Raw genomic sequence first — 19,600 nt, 5'->3', positions numbered from 1 at the left:
GCGAACTCTCACTTGCAAATTGAACCGCGGCAACACATTTTGTTCAGCTCCGCGAGATGTAATGAGTCAGCCTCGTGCTGGGAGTGTGTGTCTGGGTATTTAAATCAGATTACTGTGACGACTTACGAACGGGTCTTAGGAACGAGTTGTGTTCGTAAGTGAAGGACTGCTCTGAAAGTTAGAATCATAGAGGCACGGGAAACCACCGACAAGCGGGAAGAGGCAATCCAAATCTCACGCCAACAATTTCCAAACTCTGTGGTCCTCTGTGAGGATGTTTGGCCAACTCCATGTATGGGTGACTTAAAGCTTTCGTGACTGCAGGAATTAATATTCTTTGGGGTATCCATGTATGGATGTTTACAGAGCTCCCTCTAGTGGAGGCCCTTCATCTCGCCACCCAGAAGTAGAATTGGATACACCACCAGCAGCTAGACAGTCCGGTGTTTTCTTTACTCATTTTCAGCGGGGAGGCACTTTCACCGATAAGACATCATCAGTGTGAGGGCTGCCACGCATGTGAAACCATTGGGGGGTTTGACTGCAGCACGGTGATGATGATGGGAGGGGGTGTTTTCACGCGTATTGTCGGAGGCCGCAAGCCAAGGGACCGTCAGTGGCCCTTGAGGCCGAGCAACGACGGACCACACGAGCTCGTCCTATCGGCAGGTCACATGTAGCGGTGTAAAGCGCGGCTCCTCCCGCCTCTTCCAGAACCGTTCGGCTCAGAGTGAACGAGTAACCCAAATACGATCTTCGAGTGAGTGGGCTCCCTTCTCGCGGACGAGGGCCAACGTCGTAGCGACGGGGAGGGCTACCTGCCACCAACTATCTCAGATCCATCGGAGAGCTCTCAACCCCCCCAACACCCCCCCCAACACCACCCCCCCGACACCACCCCGCCGCCACCACCCCCACACCACACCCCCCCCCGCCACCCCCCCCACCACCATCCCCCCCGCCACCCCCACCATCACCACCCCCCCCCGCCACCACCACCACCCCCCCCGCCACCACCACCACCCCCCCCCCGCCACCACCACCACCCCCGCCACCACCACCCCCGCCACCACCACCCCCCCCCCCCGCCACCACCACCCCCCCCCCGCCACCACCACCACCACCACCCCCCCCCCGCCACCACCACCACCACCACCCCCCCCCCGCCACCACCACCACCCCCCCCCGCCACCACCACCACCACCACCCCCCCCCCGCCACCACCACCACCACCACCACCCCCCCGCCACCAACACCGCCACCACCATAACCACCACCATCACCACCCACATGTGTTTCCATTGAAACCTAAGAATCGCGAGGCACACGGGGTGTGACGTCAGCCTCCCAGAGACCTCGGCGAGGCTGAGCATCGGGGCCCGGTGTGGGAGGATGGAAAACCCGGGCGGGCGACAGCGGAACGGAACGGAGTGCGCTCGTTCGGTTTCAAGAGGAAATATAAAAATCGAAACTTCGTGAGTTTTTTCTTCTTGGTTGTGGCCGAAACGTCGTGAGAATTGTTTTATTATGTTTTATTTTTTTATTATTTTATTACTTCCCTTCTACGTGACTTTACCGAAAGAACCAAGAAGATGAATCCCTGCAGTCACGAAAGCTTTAAATCGAAATTTCGTGAGTTTTTGTTTTTTCATATTTTTAATTTTAAAATGTTCTTCTTCAATTTTTTATCTACGTGACTTTACCGAAAGAACCAAATAATATAAATATAGAAGCGTTCAGAAGGTTGGGATTGGGTTTTTTGTTTTGTTTCACGTTGCTCAATTGCGTGCAAAAATATTTTTTTCTAAAATAAATGTCAACGAAATGACAACCTTTAAAAAAAAACAAGACAATTTAGGTGAACTTTTAAGTGTGCCGAGATACGCCACTATGTTAACTTTGTGATCACGCCATATACAATTTGTTTCCATCTCTATGGGTTTACTAAATGGCCCATAATTTGGGTTATTTGGCTACAATGCCACGGTGTAGTTACTAAATCGCTAGTCGATAACATCTCTATGGGTACTCTTTGGTTCTTTCGGTAAAGTCACGTAGGTATCAAAATAAAATAAATCACGACGTTTCGGGCGCAACACAAGCGTCCATCATCAGGTGGGAAAGCGTGGTCAGACTGTTTTAAAAGGTTTGAAAGAACCAAAGAGTTTGGATTCCTGCAGGCACGAAAGCTTCAAGATCTCTATGGGTCTCGATGGTTTTTACTCGACGGTTTGGGGTTGAATGTCCACCAAATAGCAGACACCCACGGCTGATAATAGTTATTATGGTGTTGAATTACGACTCAATGTGCAATTTTATTGAGGGACTGCGCGTGTTGTCTTGGTGTGGTCTGAGATTGTTCATTTGCTACATGGCCCAAGCTCGCATTTAGTGTCGTAAAATCGTACTTATGGACTGTACTTTGTTTTCATTCATTTATTTTTAGTGACTTCCTTAGTGTGTCTATGTTGTACTGCGATCTCTGTTGTTGTTGCTGCATTGTCCCTGTAACACGCCAATCCCCGCACCCTCTTACTGGACATCTGTGAACAAAAAAAGAGATTTATCTTATCGGATTCCTGCTCCACCTCCAGTCCAAATAAACAAATCCACTTGATTCTATGAAAAACTAAGAATTTGAATTTTAATCAAAGTTCCTATGATTACTGTTGTTACATTCTATTTTATAGCTTTAATTTTGGTGATTTCGAAAACATGGTTAAGCCATATTTCTTGCGGAAGTGCAGAGTTGGCCTGATAAATTGATTGTAAATTGTCTTACGGTTGTTATTGTTTGACTTGCATTACACTGGGATTTCTGCACACAGCGTTGCAAGACGGTGTTTTTTTCCTGGAAGATTTGCTGGTTTATCCAGGATGTTTCTGTTGCGCGTCGTCGCTTTAAGATGTTCTCTGTTAATATTTTAGTTTGTTGCGGTTGCACCCGACTCAAGAGCCACATGGCTCACAGGGTTATACCAAATAAATGAAACTTTAAAGAATAGGTTTCACCCTTTCTGGCAATCAAACAGGAGGTGTTAGGATGTTCAAACACCAAATAGAAAACCTTTTGCAAGGAATCAAGCAGTAACCACACGTACTTGTGGTGAGCATGCAAACGAACGTGTTCTGATAATATATGCTTTGTCTTTAAAACTGAGTGGCCAACACACCGGGTGTGCTGTACTAGTAACGAATTGGCATGTCCAGTTTATGTGACGAATCTTACTAATTGGCTGTGCCGGGTGGCGGCGGGTTTAACGACACATTTATATTGACGCGGTCTAACCCGCGAAAGCCTACTCGGTGTTAAACTCCTGTTTTATCGCCACGAAGGGTAAAAAAAACACTTTCTTACTATTTCATAGATTGGTGGTGGGGGGGCTGGTGGTGGGGGGGCAGGGGGTAGGGGGTGGGGGGGCTGGTGGTGGTGGGGGGCGGGGGGTGGGGGGGGCTGGTGATGGGGGGTGCTGGTAGTGGGGGGGGGGGGCTGGTGGGGGGGGTGCTGGTGATGGGGGGGTGCTGGTGGTGGGGGGGGGCTGGTGGGGGGGGGGTGCTGGTGGTGGGGGGGTGCTGGTGGTGGGGGGGTGCTGGTGGTGGGGGGGTGCTGGTGGTGGGGGGGTGCTGGTGGTAGGGGGGGCTGGTGGTAGGGGGGGCTGTGGTGGGGGGGGGCTAGTGGTGGTGGGGGGGACTAGTGGTGGTGGGGGGCCAGGGGGTGGGGGGCCCTGTATGCTACGTGCGCTGATTGGCAAAAAAAGTGTCCTTAACACCAGAGAAGACAGCTTTTCGATTCTGACGAACGCCGCACTCCATTCCGTAAAGGAGCCCTGACCCGGGGTGGAGTCTCGGTCCGGGTTTTTGTTGCCTCCCGGGCCCAACTGAGAGTCGGCGGCGGGCGGGTGGGGGGTGTGAGAGACGCCACCGTCGAAGCGAGCGGCGAACGCGGCGAATTCTCACGCTCTCACCTCCTTCATCCACCTCCTTCCTCCTCTTCGTCCTCGTCCACCAAAGTCGTCCTTCGTTCGACACCGAGGACACCATCCGGCGCTCTCGGCAAGAGGTTGCTTATTAAGCTGACGAGCTCGCAAGGGAAACAAACCACACAAACGACGAAGAGGCTGAAAAAAAACCCGGTAAACATTTTTGAACGCCTCATGCTCGGGTCGACCTTCGGATACTGTCACAGTGTAAGCCCCCCATCATCATCATCTCTATCATCATCATCTCTATCATCATCATCATCATCTCTATCATCATCATCTCTATCATCATCTCTATCATCATCATCACCACCAGCAGCAGCTGCAATCGTGTTTAATTGATGATGTCTCTAGTTGGTTAGAGTTGCCTTCCGAATTTGCTCAAACACGTGAGGTAAGAACGATGATGGTGATGATGGCGGTGATGATGATGATGATGGTGGTGATGGTGGTGATGGTGGTGATGATGGTGGTGATGATGATGATGATGGTGGTGGTGATGATGGTGGTGGTGATGATGTTGGTGATGATGATGTTGATGATGTTGGTGATGATGATGGGGGAGTGAATGAGTGGCGCGAACGGCGATTTTTTTTTTGGCCGAGGGAGGTCGGAAGCCGCCGACATAGGGAAGTGAACACGTGTTTGACGTTTACAACAAACAAAAACCCTGAAACTCTTTCACGTAAGCTTTCGTAACGTCAGTAAGATAATTTTTTTGCGTGTGTTCATTCATAAACTCATCGCCGGTCGCGTTCAACTTTGTCCCGGTAACTAAGTTTGTCACGGAAACTTGGGGGTCAATCTGTCTTTTGTCACCATTTGTGGCCGCCCCCTGAAGCTGCCTTCGTCTAAAGAGGCAGAGGTCGTCCACACGGCGTCTAAACAAGACCACGCACACTGGCGCTGTTCGCCGTCTGGAGGAGTTGATTTTGTTTATTTGCGACGAAACGGTGGCGTTTGGGGCATGCCCCCACGTGTTGTTGGTAAGCAGAGTCGTTGGTAACCGTTGGTTACAGTTACCAACGGTAACCAGAGTCGTTGGTAACCGTTGGTTACAGTTACCCACGGTTACTCTGTAAGCAGTCGTTGGAAACCGTTGGTTACCCACGGTACCAACGGCAACTCTGTAAGCAGAGTCGTTGGTAACCGTTGGTTACAGTTACCCACGGTAACCAGAGTCGTTGGTTACCCACGGTACCAATGGTAACCAGAGTCGTTGGTAACCGTTGGTTACAGAGTTACCCACGGTAACCAGAGTCGTTGGTAACCGTTGGTTACAGAGTTACCCCCGGTAACCCACGGTGGTGGAAAAAAAACCGCACACGGTCAGGAGGACAGGGGAAAGGGGACTAGCCTAGACTTTGCGACCCCGTAGAGTCACGGCAAATCTCGGTTACTACTGTCACCAACCACGACTAACCCCTAGTCCTAAACCCCCCCCCCCCAAAAAAAAAAACACCCCAACCATAACTCCTAAACCAAATTCCTAAATCATAACCCCAAAACCGACACTCTTAACACCAACATCTTGAATCAAAATGTTTAATTATAACACCGCCACCTAAACCGAAATCCTGGTACCATCCCCTAAACCTGAACCCCAAACCCCCAACCTCTAAATCGACATCCTAAATCATAACACCAACCCCTAAACCTGAAACCTAAAACGTAACACTATCCCCTGAATCCTAACCCTAAACTCTAATCATAAACCCTAAACCCCCAAAACCGTAACCTTAAATCATAACTCCGAAGTCATAATCTCTATAATCCCTCAATCTAAACCTCTTACACTAAACTACATCCCTATTCCCAAATGAGAAAACATAGCCCTAAACCTCAACTCTTTCGCCAAATACTAAACTCTAACCCTGACCACTTAACTCTCCACGAAAACTAACGAATCGCCGTCGCTTAATATTCTATCTCCAGAAATATAAAAAAGTAGTGGGACTTTGGATCACCAAGCGGCTAAGCACAACTCAAAGAAAGCACTGTGATTTGACAAAAATTTGGTCTATGATTGAATTAACATCCTTGGGGGACAGTGGAGTCCAGCATCCTGGTCTCTACCCCACAAGAATGGGGACAGTTTTCACTTCCTTAAAGGCTCAGGTTGAAAGAAATACAGGTAGTCCCCGACTTACGGTGGTCCGACTTACGATATTTCGATCTTACGATGGCGATAGTGATATGACAAAATTGTTAAATATTTTACATTTCGCGCGGCAGGCAAACACAGCAGTGTACGAGGTACGATACTGTACGTTGGGACGCTGCCGGGATGTACTGCACGCATATAGTTTATACAGTACGGTACTGTAAATTGCTCTTTTTTGCTAAATTATCACCATTCTTTAAGACTCCTGGGTAGGCTAGGCCATCTTCGACTTACGATATTTTCGACTTACGATGGGGTCGTCGTAACGCATCTCCATCGTAAGTCGGGGACTACCTGTATGACCACGGCAGGCCATGTGATGATTGGTGAAGTGGGAACGTAGCAGTAATGACAGAGCCATTCATTTACCCTGGACAGCCTCGCTGGAGGGAGGTTCCTGCTACACTGGGATCTTTGGCCATTTCCATTTATGAGTTTTTTTCTCATTTGTGCCAGGAAACTGGGGTAGTGCCTGGAGAAAAGCTCAGTTTAAGACGTAGTAGAGTTTTGCGACCAATATTTATAATAAAGGTTTTTTTGGGTGAGATAATGTAAATATAAATGTGTCATAATACTGGTTTTCCCTTTTGTCTGGCAACAAAACTGAAACCTTTTTACAAGGAATCACGTGTGCATTAAACACAAGACTTGTGGTCAAAATGCAAACAAAAAACACGCTGATAATATTTGAAAAAAGGGGGAAAAACCCGATTATTATACTTTGGTACTAGCAAAGGAGGTCTAATTATATAAAAGTGTGTCGTTAACCCGCTAACACCCGACAGCCAATTGGTAAAGTTTGTGACGTAAACAAAACTTGCCGATTAATTACTACATGAGCACACCACCAGTGTGTTGGAGAGTAAACTCATAACATTTACAATTTGAGTACGACGTTTAGCAGGTAACTGCAAGCAGCTTCATTGGGCGCTTTTGCCAGAATTGTATTATGGCGAAAACCTAGTCGTCCACACGAGGGAATAACACTGACGCTATTTAACAGAATGATTCAAGAATCCTTAAACTAACAAAGATAGTGGGTTTTGGAGTTTTACAGATCTGTTTGATCCACCAACCCTTGCCTGCAAAGTGCCAGGATCACAGGCGTGTCATTATGTTTCACTTTACATGTGCCTGCATTTCCTGTTTTATAATTGATGATAACTACCAGTTTGCAAGGTTTGCGTGCAAGTGGGGCCTGTTCGGAAATATAAATGTGACAATGCTTCATGGAAACAATTGCACTGCGGTGCTGTATTCACTGAAATGACATCACGCTTTCGGGTACCAAACACAGAAGTACTCGCACTTTTTTTATTTCCACATTATCTGTCCACATTGCTACTTTAGCAATCATCGGGCGTCACTGTAAGGCTTGTGAATGTTAAATAAGGCACCATGTGGAGATGAGAGAGATCCAGATGGTTGCTTAAAACACCATTTGCAAATTACCCCCCCCCCTGTGTACAGTACTGACGAATATAAATTTACTTGAAGCTGTTTCATTAAACTGGAAGATGGAATAAATTTTTTTTAGCAAAGTAATTTTCTCTGATCCACCTTGGGTCTCAGGTTTCTCTCATGGCAAAATGAAGCTAGCCGGCTGCCTCTCTTGTCGTATAATCAACAAGACAACGTGTGCACATTTCCTTTAGTGGCCCTGAGCCAGATGTGAACATTTCACATTCGCATGGTCACATTCACATCGCGCAAACACTAAAGGTTGTGTTCGAGGGTTTCGTGCCTTCCTCACCACATCACGTTTCATGAATGCTCACGGCCCGCTCTCTTAAATGTTTTCCGGGTTGCTGCTAGACTGGAGTAGGCCCATGCCTGGTCTTCAAGGCTGGAAAGACACTGGGCACATTCAGGGTGATTTGATTGTGAATTCATGGTCCTCTCTTGCTGACAGAGTGATGCGGCTTAGTCTTTTAAGTAAATAATGAGGAATGCTGAATGAGGTGCCAGTTTAACTACCGCCACACGGAGTTTGATTTGCTCCCTGCTGGCATTTTAGTTTCAGGTTTGGTCTCTGCTCCTCGTAGCACGTTTGGTATACAGGTGTGCTGGACGTAGTGCGTGCGTGTGTGTGTGCGTGTGTGCCGACTGGCCAGGCTCGCACGATCATGAACGGCTGCAGCAGCGATGACGCCGGCAGCGATGCAAGCTCCGTCCACTTGGCGCAGCCCCCTCCAGCGCCGCCAACCAAGGAGATGGTGGCGGCGCCGTGCGCAGCCTCCGGTGGCTGTGCCGTGCCGCCGATCCCCGGGGAGAGCGAGGCAGAGGTGTCGTGTGGAGCCACCGATGTCCCGGCCGCGTTGCCGAGTGCCAACGAGAGAGAATCCGGCAATGCCTCGACCGCTCCGAACGAGGTCCCGACGACTGTCGCCGACGACCCAGCCGGTGCTGACAACGGGGACAGCAACTGGGTGAGAGCGGAGCAAGTGAGGGAAGGAGAGGAGCAGGTTGGAGAGAAGCAGGAGGGAGAGCAGAGGGCAGGTGAGGAGCAGGTGGTAGAGGAGCAGGAGGGAGAGCAGAGGACAGGTGAGGAGCAGGTGGGTGAGGAGCAGGTGGTAGAGGAGCAAGTGGGAGTGGGAGCGAAGCAGGAGGGAGAGCAGAGGGCAGGTGAAGAGCAGGTGAAAGAGGAGCAGGTGGGAGAGGAGCAGGGAGAAATGGAGGAAGAAGAGAAACAGGAGGAAGAAAATCAGGAGGAAGAGGATCAGGGAGAAGAGGAGCAGCCGGAAGAGGAGGAGGCGGGAGAGGAACAGGCGGGAGAGGAGCAGGCGGGAGCAAAGCAGGAGGAAGAGAAGCCAGTGGCCGCATCCCCCGCCGCGCGGCTCCAGGGAAAGACGGGCGGCACCAAGAGGGAAGAGCGGCCGGCGAAGGAGAGCCAGGGGAAGGGCGCCGGAGCGGCGGACGTGGGCAAGGGTGCCGAAGCGCCGGCCAAGGATGGACAGCAGTTGTCCGCTGCCGAGAAGAAGAAGGCCAAGGGGCTCGGTACGTCCGCGCCGATTCTCGCCGTGTGGAGCCTTTTCCGCGCTCGGCTATGAACTTTTGTTTGCACGACAGGAATTATGGGATGGAAGAAATTCGGCTTAGATCTCGCACCGCGCGTGGTACGCGAACTCGGCCGAGAACCGTCCCGCAAGATGACGTCGCAGAACTGCATTTTAATTCGCTTGACTGATGCGGATGTTTGTGCGCGACTGCTCGAATGCCTTGCCGTGTCCCTCGCAGGCAAGGAGATCACTCTGCTGATGCAAGCTCTCAACGCCCTGAGTACCCCTGAGGAGAAGCTCGCAGCCCTGTGCACCAAATACACGCAGCTGGTCAGTTTCGGTGGCCCCCCTCACAGTTGTTGCGCCCCCCCCCCCCGCCCTCATGTGCTGTTTGCATCATCGCCCCTTCTTCCCCTTGAGCTGAATTTAAACTCGAGCAGCCGTGTCGTGAATCCAGAGTACGCATCCAGTTGTGTGGGTCGTGGGGGCTATGTGACTATGCCTCACCGCACCGGTAGGTGCGGGTTGGTGAAGGCTGGGAGCGTAGATGTGCGAGCAATGTACGGTATAACAGTGGCTTTTGCTGCACTGCCCTCTGTTGCCTTCCACATCGCTTGACTGCTGCCTGTGACAACCCGGAGTGCATGGTGGTCGCCCTTCCAATAAACTCTCCAGGCTTAACCATGCTTATCTTCTGAGAGCTATTGGTTATTATTTTATCATAATTCCTATTGTACTTGTGTGCCCAGGAAAGAGAGCTATCAGGATCGGACGCATTCTGAGTGATCATGACCTCAATCATTTTTTGCGTCATCATTTGTTATTAAGATGACTTACCGCCCTTTGTCAATTCACTTCTGGGTTGAGGATACCCCATGCTGTGCTGGCCATGGGGGTTGTTTGACCGCGCTTTGATCACGGTGATCAAGGCGGGTGACGAAGTGTGGGTGCCCAAGGCCGGCCAATTTATTACTTGCCACCAATGTTAGCCGTAGCTGGGAATTGAACCCACGTCGCCGGTTGCACACCGCCATAACCACTGCCCCACCACCCCCACCATCATGGACACGTGTGTGTCTTGTTTTCAGCCCCTGTGAAGTTGAAGTTAAAAGGCCCGGAGCTACAAAAACAGCCACATGCAGCGATATTAAATCACCGTAGTGATTGTTGTGTTTGAAACGAGCACATTGGCTTCTTTTTAAACTCACGCTTGACAAGCTGACGAGCGTTGCCGACACATGCAGCAGGTAGACCGTGACAGCGGTGCCGGTGATTGGATGCCTGTGATACGGGGGTCGCGAGCGTGGCCTTCAAAAGACATTTAAAAAGCAAAAAAAATATATACACACATCTATAATGAAACATCCCTTGGTCTGACAGGAATGCTGTCAGACCATAGGGACATCAATGAACTCTCACGACCGCGCAGTGGCTGACAGTTGACGGCGTATAGCTGGGCGTGGTGGCACATGGCTGTGATGTTGCGCTTCGGAGGTGGGGGTTTGTGGATCACGCAAAGATCACGTGTGCGCAAGACGCCTGCTTGCCGTGCAACGGAGGTGGCCGGTTGGCTGCAGTTACATATGCATGTTAAATTTATTTCGTACCATATGTAGCCAACCGCGCTAATCGGAGGTGCAGGGGAAGGACAACAAACTAAATACAAAATCAGTTGTTAAGTTTTCAGTCTAGATTTAAAAGTGCATAGCTCCAGCGGCTTCCTTATATCGGAAGGAAGAGCGTTCCAGACGGCTGCAGAAGCACATACGAAAGCACGCGACGCTGTTACCATCTTTGTTCGATGTTCAGCCAAAATCCGCTGCTGCTGCTGCGAATATAAGAGTACAGCTTGTGACCAAAAAGACCAGCCGGGTAACTCTGTGGCTCTTAAAAGGAAATAAAAAAGTAAGTACAGTAAAACCTTGGATTGCGAACATAATTCGTTCCGGAAACGTGTTTGTAATTCAAAGCACTCGTATATCAAAGCGAATTTCCCCATAAGAAATAATTCGTTCCACAACCCAAAAATATTCATATAAAAATTATTAATACAAAATACCTTTTTATATTTTTATTATTTAAATTTAATATAAAGTAATCAAATGTATTAATTTACATTTAATCGTGGCTGGTGTGAGGGAGACGAGAGAGAGAAGAGGAGGAGGAGGGTTAATGTGTAGGACGACTTTCACTGTCACTAATGGGATCACTGCCATCTGTTGGCTCAGATGGCAGTGACTTTAACAAGGAACCTATACAATGACATTTGCTTTTGCCTCCTTTTGAGGAGGCAAAAAGCATTGTTGCAGTACAGTTACTAAAAAACAGTCAATACACTTGGACACAAAATAAAAAAAATGCTTTACGCACACACACGTGGTCACAACACTATAGTAAACAGTAAACGCTCGCACGGATGTTGACTATACGAGTGAGGCACGCTGACTGAGACCGAGCATGGGAGACGATTACCCACAATCCCGCAGCGACAGAGAGAGAAGAACCATCGGCTCAGTTGTGATCACGTGATGCTCGGCAGACAAAGCGTACACGTACTACTCGTATTGCAAGACCTCGCTCGTTTATCAAGTTAAAATGTTTCGATTTAAAGCTTTCATGACTGCAGGGATTCATCTTCTTGGTTCTTTCGGTAAAGTCACGTAGAAGGGAAGTAATAAAATGATAAAAATAAAACATAATAAAATAATTCTCACGACGTTTCGGCCACAACGCAAGCAGCCGTCCTCAGGTGAAGAACAGGTCCCTTCTACGTGACTTTACCGAAAGAACCAAGAAGAAGTTAAAATGTATTTAAAACTTTTGCTTGTCTTGCAAAACACTTGCAGACCAAGTTACTCGCAATCGAAGGTTTTACTGTATTTGTTTTATTTGATGGGCTGCGCCACCTGCACATTACCGAGGATGATTCAGATAAATAAACTACACCATCGAGTGGGAATGTTTAAAGTGTAACCTTGTTGTTCGTCACGGTCTTTTCCTCGACGCGGCTTTCTGTTTTTACTGGCGCCTTTTCGACCTGTGAATGAATAAAACACTCACAGACCAAGTTACTCGCAATCCAAGGTTTTACTGTAACTAATTTTCTCGCCGGCCTCCCCGCAGCTGGAGGAGCACCGCGCCACGCAGAGGCAGCTCAAGGGGCTGGAGAAGAAGCACTCGGCGGCGTCACGTGAGCGCGACCACCTGCAGACGGAGCACGGCAAGGCGCTGTTGGCGCGCAGCAAGCTGGAGAGCCTGTGTCGCGAGCTGCAGCGGCACAACCGCACGCTGAAGGTGCAAGCGTGTTCTTTCGCTAATGTTTTATACTTGATCTCGATTCATACTCTTAGTTCTTTCGGTAAAGTCACGTAGGTAAAAAATGAAATTAAAGTTAATAAAAATAAAATAAAAATCACGACGTTTCGGAGGTAACACAAGTCTCCGTCATCAGGTGGAACTGTCACAGCCAGATTTGCTGCATCACTTGATTTGCTTCCTCACTTGATGCAGCAAATCTGGCTGTGACAGTCCCCCCTGATGACGGAGACTTGTGTTGCCTCCGAAACGTCGTGATTTTAATTTTATTTTTATTAATTTTAATTTAATTTTTTACCTACGTGACTTTACCGAAAGAACTAAGAGTATGAATCCTTGCAGTCACGAAAGCTTCAAATCTAGAATTGATCTCGATTATTGTGGTCATTGGCAACCCGAACGACTCAAACAGTTATTATCGGGGACCATCAACGGCTCAGCGTCACTGCGTGACACGACGCGGGCCAGCTCGCTGATAGCCGGAAGTTGCGGTGCGGCGGTGTTGCCCGATGTGCTCTGAAGAACCATGGCCTAAGGTCATCGGTGACTTGGCTGACAGAATCAACTCGCTTGCACGTGAGAATCTGGTTTAACTAAACAAAACCTATTTTTATTTTACCAGGTAAGGCCCAATGAGCTGTGTAGCTCTTTATCAGAAGCGACCAGGCTATCACAAACGATATCTCAACGAAGCGGCTTATTATCATCACGTGGACATTTATAGCAGGAGCCGAATACTCTAAGTGCGTGATGTTGATTGTAAATGTGGAGGGGAAAACCGGAGGACTCGGAAAATAATCCACGCGACCACGGGGAGAGAGACATGCAAAAGGCAAATATACAGCAGCAGGCATCGGGGTCGGGATCAAACCCACAACCTCCTGCATACCAGGCGAGGGTGAGTCTCGTCCCTGGAACATTGTCGGGTTAAATCAAGGAACTCGGCGATGGCAGTTTTCATCGTCTGGTTATTTGTGTCATTGCTGGTCTTGAAATAAAGTAAATAAACCAAAGCCGGCCCTTTCCCAGCAGGTGTCCACGTGTCAGTGCCACCCGGGGTGGCGTAACTTTTATCAGTTCCAAATCTTTCATGTGGACAACGGACAGTGCGTGGTGCGATAACCGTTCGAAATGAGTGAGGTTATCGATATGTATGTTGAACTTCTTTGGTATCGTCCGTAGCCAACCGTGCGAATCGGAGGTGCGGGAGAATGACAACAAACGAAACGCAAAAAGCAGATGTGAAAGTACAAGGTTAAGAGGCAAACTCCTTACATGTGTGGATGGTCATGAGAAAGGAAATAGGATCCAACCGTCTGTGCGGGAATCAGATAATTGATCATATTTGACCTCGGAGTCGGTATTCTACGTGGGTCAAAATGACAACCTCGCATTGGCACCAATTGAGATCGCGCGTGTTGAACGCCGCGCCCGGATGTGTTTGTGTGTCTTGCGGCAGGAGGAGAATCTCCAGCGAGCGCGGGAGGAGGAGGAGAAGCGGAGGGAGGTGACGGCGCACTTCCAGGCGACGCTGAGCGAGATCCAGGCGCAGATGGGGCAGCACAATGAGCGCAATGCGCGCCTCAAGCAGGAGAACATGGAGCTCGCGGACAAACTCAAGAAGCTCATCGAGCAGTATGAGCTGCGCGAGGAGGTGCGCTGTTCGCCGTGTTGTTACTTTGTATGTGTGTACGTTGAACTTCTTCGGCACCTTCTTGGTTCTTTCGGTAAAGTCACTCCAAGCCTGGGGCGTCTTCTCGACAGACCCGTTCTACATCTGAGGACGGCTGCTTGCGTTGTGGCCGAAACGTCGTGAGAATTATTTTATTATGTTTTATTTTTATTATTTTATTATTTCCATTCTACGTGACTTTACCGAAAGAACCAAGAAGATCAATCCCTGCAGTCACGAAAGCTTTAAATCGAAATTCTTCGGCACCGTACGTAGCCCAACTGTGCTCATCGGAAGGACAACAAGCTAAACACAAAAAGCAGTTCTAAAGAATTTTGATTGAAAGCTTTCGTGACTGCAGGGATTCATATTCTTGGTTCTTTCGGTAAAAGCTGTGAAAGGAAATAATAAAATAATATAAATATGAAACAAAAATTCTCACGACGTTTCGACTGCAACACAAGCAATCGTCTGTGGATTTCACATCTGATGATGATTGCTTGTGTTGCAGTCGAAACGTCGTGAGAATTTTTATTGTTTTATATTTATATTATTTTATTATTTCCCTTCTACGTGACTTTACCGAAAGAACCAATAATATGAATACAGTTCTAAAGAAATTAGTTTTTAATCGAGCTTTAAAAGTGCATAGCTCCAGTGGATTCCTGATATCGGAAGGGAGAGCGTTTCCAGACGGCCGCAGAAGAGACGTTGATGCGAGGTGCTTTTCAGTTGCCGAGGCGCTTAAGCGAGCATCGCAGTCCTTGCGAATCCTTCTCCTTCCGTGTCGTTGGGCGCATGCGCCCGTTCTGCAGCACGTGAACAAGGTGTTCCGCAACAAGGACTTGCAGCAACAGCTGTCAGACGCCAAGCTGCAGCAGACCACCGAGCTGCTGGAGGTTTCCGGAGAGCAGCACCTGAAGGAGAAGGAGCTGGTGGGGACTCGCGGCCACACGGCTGTGCTGGAGCACTTACACACACACACAAAGATCCCCCGTATAGCCTGAACACAATGTTGGGGCAAGTGCTGTTAGCGAGCACCTATGAAGGCCGGCATGGCATGCAAGGGGGTGGGTGGCCAGCACCACGCCTGGCCGCCTTTGTCTCCCTAGTGGTGATGTTTACACACAGCACCAGGTATTGATTTTAGGCTGAGTCAATCTAGGGGAGGCCCAGGAACGGTTCAGATAATTGTCAGCGGTGGTGAACGGAAATTGGGCCCGGGTCGCCGGATTCGTAGCACAACGCGCTAACAGCTATACTATCGCTCCCCCTGCATGCACACACAAACACACGCACGCTCATGTGGTTGTAAGGCTGTACGAATGTATTTCTGTGTAAAGCTCACCGATTTCAGTGACCCACTGACCCCGTCCCTTTGCTTTGCGCTGAATGGCAGCTCATTAAACAAGTGACGGAGACGCAGAGGAGATGCGAGCACATGAAGCAACAAGAAATTCAGCTCAAGCAACAGGTGACGACGACGCTCCTCTCAAACGCGGCATGTGGCATGCAGCGCCTCGGAAATTACATGTGGGGGAGCGGGGCCATGGGACTCTGGGAGCTGATGCAACAGCGGAGCGTTGAGTTGGTTATCATTGAGATCGTGGCGAGATGTTAAATCCCCTCGCCTGATATGGAGGTTGTGGGTTTGATCCCGAACCTGATGCCTGTATATTTGGAATTTGCGTGTCTCTCTCCCCGTGGTGGGGTGGATTTTTCTCCGCGTCCTGCGGTTTTCCCCTCCACATTTTAAAACATGCGTTTACAGTATTTGGCTGCTATAAATTTCCACATGATAAGCTGCTTCGTTGAGCTATCATTTGTGAGCCCGAGGTCACTTCTGAAAAAGAGCTACACAGCTCAGTGGGCCTTACCGGGTAAAAGAAAAAGTTTTTAGTTTAGTTAAACCAGATTCTCAAGTGCAAGTGAGTTGATGGTGTCGGCCAAATCACCGATTGCCTTAGACCTTGATGCTTCAGAATATTTTGGGCAACACCGCTGCACTGCAACTTCTGGTCATCAGCGAGCTGGACCATGCCGTGCCACGCAGTGCCACGCCATCCCAGTGACCGATGAATCGTTTAGGGTCTCCAATAAGTGTTTTGAGTGTTCGGGTTGCCAATGCCCACAGTAGTCGAGATCAAATCAAACCGGCAACGTCCGGATCAAGTCCCCTGTGTATTTTAAACCTTCCACCTCCACGGCAGCATCCCCCGTGCAATTTGATTACGGGCGACTTTTGAAACGACCATTGCGCGTTTGAGAGTGCCGAGGGCGGGAGGCAAGTGCCGCTTGCTATGTTGGCGTATCGCGGCGGTTTTATCGGAGCGAGCGTCTGTGCCGTCACCCTCGCAGTTGGCGCTCTACACGGAGAAGTTCGAAGAATTCCAGGGAACTCTGTCCAAGAGCAACGAGGTTTTCAACACCTTCCGCCAGGAGATGGAGAAGGTGGGGTTGTCGCGCTAACCGTCGGCTTTTCACGCCTGCTGAGTCTATGACGTGGTTGCTACCCACATGTAGAGTCCCCACAGTTTGAATGTTTACCCACAGACCAAAAAATGTCACGAAGCTACAGGTCTGGTACCAAAGTTGATTTTATTTAACCTGTTGAGTTATTAAATTGGTAGGTGGCAAATAGTAGATATGTACAAGTTGAGTTTGTTTCACCGAGTGAGACCTCAACTGACCAGAATTATCCACATTTGCAAGAGGGGAAGGGGGGGTCACCAAAATGAAACGTATAAATTCTAACTTTGCTTCAGATGACGAAAAAGATCAAGAAGCTGGAGAAGGAAACGAGTGTTTGGAGAACGCGGTGGGAGAGCAGCAACAAGGCCCTGCTTGACATGGTGGAAGAGGTGAGTGCTTGTTAGAACCTGTAGCACCTTGTCCTTGTACAGGGACGCCGCTGTGGCGAGATGTTAACTACCTCACCTGGTATACAGGTCGTGGATTTGATCCAAACCCTGACACATGGATATTTGGAGATTGAGTGTTCTCCCTGTGGTCGCATGGATTTTCTCCGGGGCCTTTCCCTCCACATTGAGATTGTTTGGCTGCTCTAAATTTCCACATGATACACCACTTTACGTTGGTGCGAAAGAAATTCAACATGCAGAACTTGGTGCATTAACCAAAAATACTCTTCACCGTCTACACCGCAATGGACGTTAAATATCCCATGATGTTATTTGAAACACATTCCTGCGGAGGGAGCTGGTAGGAACGTTGGGTTGCTCGGTCAATGGCCAGGGTCAACGGCGGCGTGGTGTATTCCGCAAATATGCCCGACTGTGAGGGCGGCCACAAGCCGGCGTGAGTAGGTTAAACGTTGAGTTTTATAAGGGCACCACGGGGTGACCAGCCCCTCCCCACCCAGCCCCTGCCCCTCGTACCCCCCACCCAGCCCCACCCTCCCCACCCAGCCCCTCCCCACCCTCCCCTCTTCACCCAGCCCCACCCCCCCCATTTTTGGATGCACGACGGACGGACACAATAATCCCCTGTGGGCTGGTGTAACCAGGAGGTTCCTACCAGTAAAAGATTAGGCTGTGTTCTGGCATCAAGGTCCAAGTTCTGTTAATTACTTGCAAGTCAAAGTGACTTACTTGGGAACACCACACAGCGACACCGACCCCTACTGGCAGACATGATCCACATGCAGGCCTTTACCGCATTCACCTTGCTCTGCACGGACAGCTGCCGCCAAGGGTCCCCTGCCATAGGGTACCTTAATCAGGGGGCGGTCTTTGGGCTTGATCTGTGAACCTCTGCAACAAGTGACAAATGCTCAACCATGGCTTCTGTCCTATGGCGAGGAGTTGATCAGCAACGTCTTTGTTCATGTCGAGGTTGGCGAGCGAGCTAGTTTACGGCTTCACAAGTAGCCTGGTGAGTATCTGAAACGCTGCCGGTGAGTGATCAAAGCGGGCAGTGGCATTACGATGTGGTCCATGGTTTGAGGTTGGTGCATGCAGAGCTCAAATGTCGGCTCCAATTGTCATAATGGCTTTGCACGTGTGTACAGAAAACACGGCAGGACCGCGAGAAGGAGGGGCTGAATGCCAAGGTACAGAAGTTGGAGAAGCTGTGCCGCGCTCTGCAAAACGAGCGTAACGAACTAAGCAAGCTCCAAGGCCCTGCCACCGGAGGAGAGGCCTCAAGCGCTGCCGAAGCCAACAGTGCTGCTGCTGATGGTGCCGATGCTGCTCCTGCTGCTCCTGCTGCCACATCAGCCGCCGTCGCTACTCCCAGCAAAGAGAGCGACCTTCCCAACACTCCTCAACCTGACCCCTCTAACCCCGAGGCCAACGGTGACCCCACGCTGGTTCCCACAGTTGGCGAACCACAGCAAACGGTTCCAGCTGAGCTTGCGGCTTCTGAGCCCAAACCGTGCGACCCCGCCGCCAATACCGACCCCAGTGTCCCCGACTGTAGAGCCGACGACTCCAACCTTCAGACCAAACCAACTGACGGGCAGGACAACACTGCCAACGATGAGTTGCCTCAGCCCTGTGACCCTCCCACTGACCAAAGTATCCCAAGGGTAGAGCCTGTGGAAACGGCGGGGCTGGAGCATCAACCCGAACCCGGGGAGATCCAGACATCCTCCGAGCCAGAATCTGGGAAAGCCCAGACATCTTGAGGTCTAACTGGAATGCTTGTAAGAGATTACAAAAGCAAATGTTAAACCAAAAACTGCATACTGAACATGCAGTGTTGTTTTCCGTTTATTTCAAATGTGGTCCCACTGAGCCGTATAATTCCATTATTATTTAAAGACTCCAAATCAGCTTAAGATTATCTGCTTCCTTACGTCTGATGGCACTTGCCGCTTTGGTTTTAGGGAAATGTATTCAGGGCTTGGAAAAAGCAAAATGATCGCGCTTTCAAATATCACTTCTTTTGCTTGAAAACGGTGGACTTAACTGGCGCGCGTGGTGAATGTCTCATATCTAAACATAACCACTACCTCTTTACAGATTCTGTTTGCTATACTTATAAGGGTGGTGGCAGCTGGTCAGGACTGCACCTTTCCCCAATTCAACCATCTTAAATGTAAACTCAGAAGGGACTGCGACAAGGTGCTAACATGCCAGAGTTGACACAATGAGGCTTGTTTAAACTTTCCGCATCACTGCCTTGTCCACGCAGTAGTGCCACTGACATGCACAAACAAGCACATGCTCACCCGACGAACGTGCTTCCACCACATTTGCTGTGGGTTGTTCCAAGATCCATTCTGAAAGGTGCACTCATTGTCTAAGCACATCCTTAAGAGGGAAAAAAACACTTTGGAGAAACGTGTGGATGTTAAGGTTGGTGCTCTTGCACATCTGTCATTGCCCTGCCTACTGACACGGTCTTCTATTTTGTACCAAGGGTCCTCGTGCGTTCATATTTTACTCGTGAAATTGCATTCCTTAGTTCAATAAAAGATGTTAATCTACTTGTCGATGCTGCTGAC

The 19,600-nt window shown here is 49.4% G+C and overlaps 1 protein-coding gene across 2 annotated transcripts; it reads left to right on the top strand.

The window, feature by feature from the left end:
* Window positions 1-584: 584 nt before the first annotated feature.
* Window positions 585-19,582, top strand: LOC144948622 (uncharacterized). Of its 2 annotated transcripts, XM_078878234.1 has the most exons (11): window positions 585-665; window positions 4,012-4,133; window positions 8,259-9,141; window positions 9,382-9,473; window positions 12,267-12,437; window positions 13,918-14,112; window positions 14,946-15,065; window positions 15,530-15,604; window positions 16,489-16,581; window positions 16,896-16,991; window positions 18,161-19,582. In XM_078878234.1, exons 3-11 carry the CDS (start codon window positions 8,271-8,273, stop codon window positions 18,776-18,778), a joined length of 2,331 nt encoding a protein of 776 aa, XP_078734360.1. In that variant the 5' UTR covers window positions 585-665; window positions 4,012-4,133; window positions 8,259-8,270; the 3' UTR covers window positions 18,779-19,582. The 2 variants fall into 2 exon arrangements, with proteins under 2 accessions (XP_078734360.1, XP_078734359.1); XM_078878233.1 differs by lacking the exon at window positions 585-665 and having other exon boundaries at window positions 3,901-4,133.
* The last annotated feature ends 18 nt before the right edge of the window (window positions 19,583-19,600 follow it).

The sequence above is a fragment of the Lampetra fluviatilis genome, chromosome 50 (genome assembly GCF_964198595.1).
Source record: "Lampetra fluviatilis chromosome 50, kcLamFluv1.1, whole genome shotgun sequence".
In the NCBI taxonomy this organism is placed as follows: domain Eukaryota; kingdom Metazoa; phylum Chordata; class Hyperoartia; order Petromyzontiformes; family Petromyzontidae; genus Lampetra; species Lampetra fluviatilis.
Note: the sequence above shows the minus strand (reverse complement) of the source record. Positions and strands in the feature narration are given on the sequence as shown.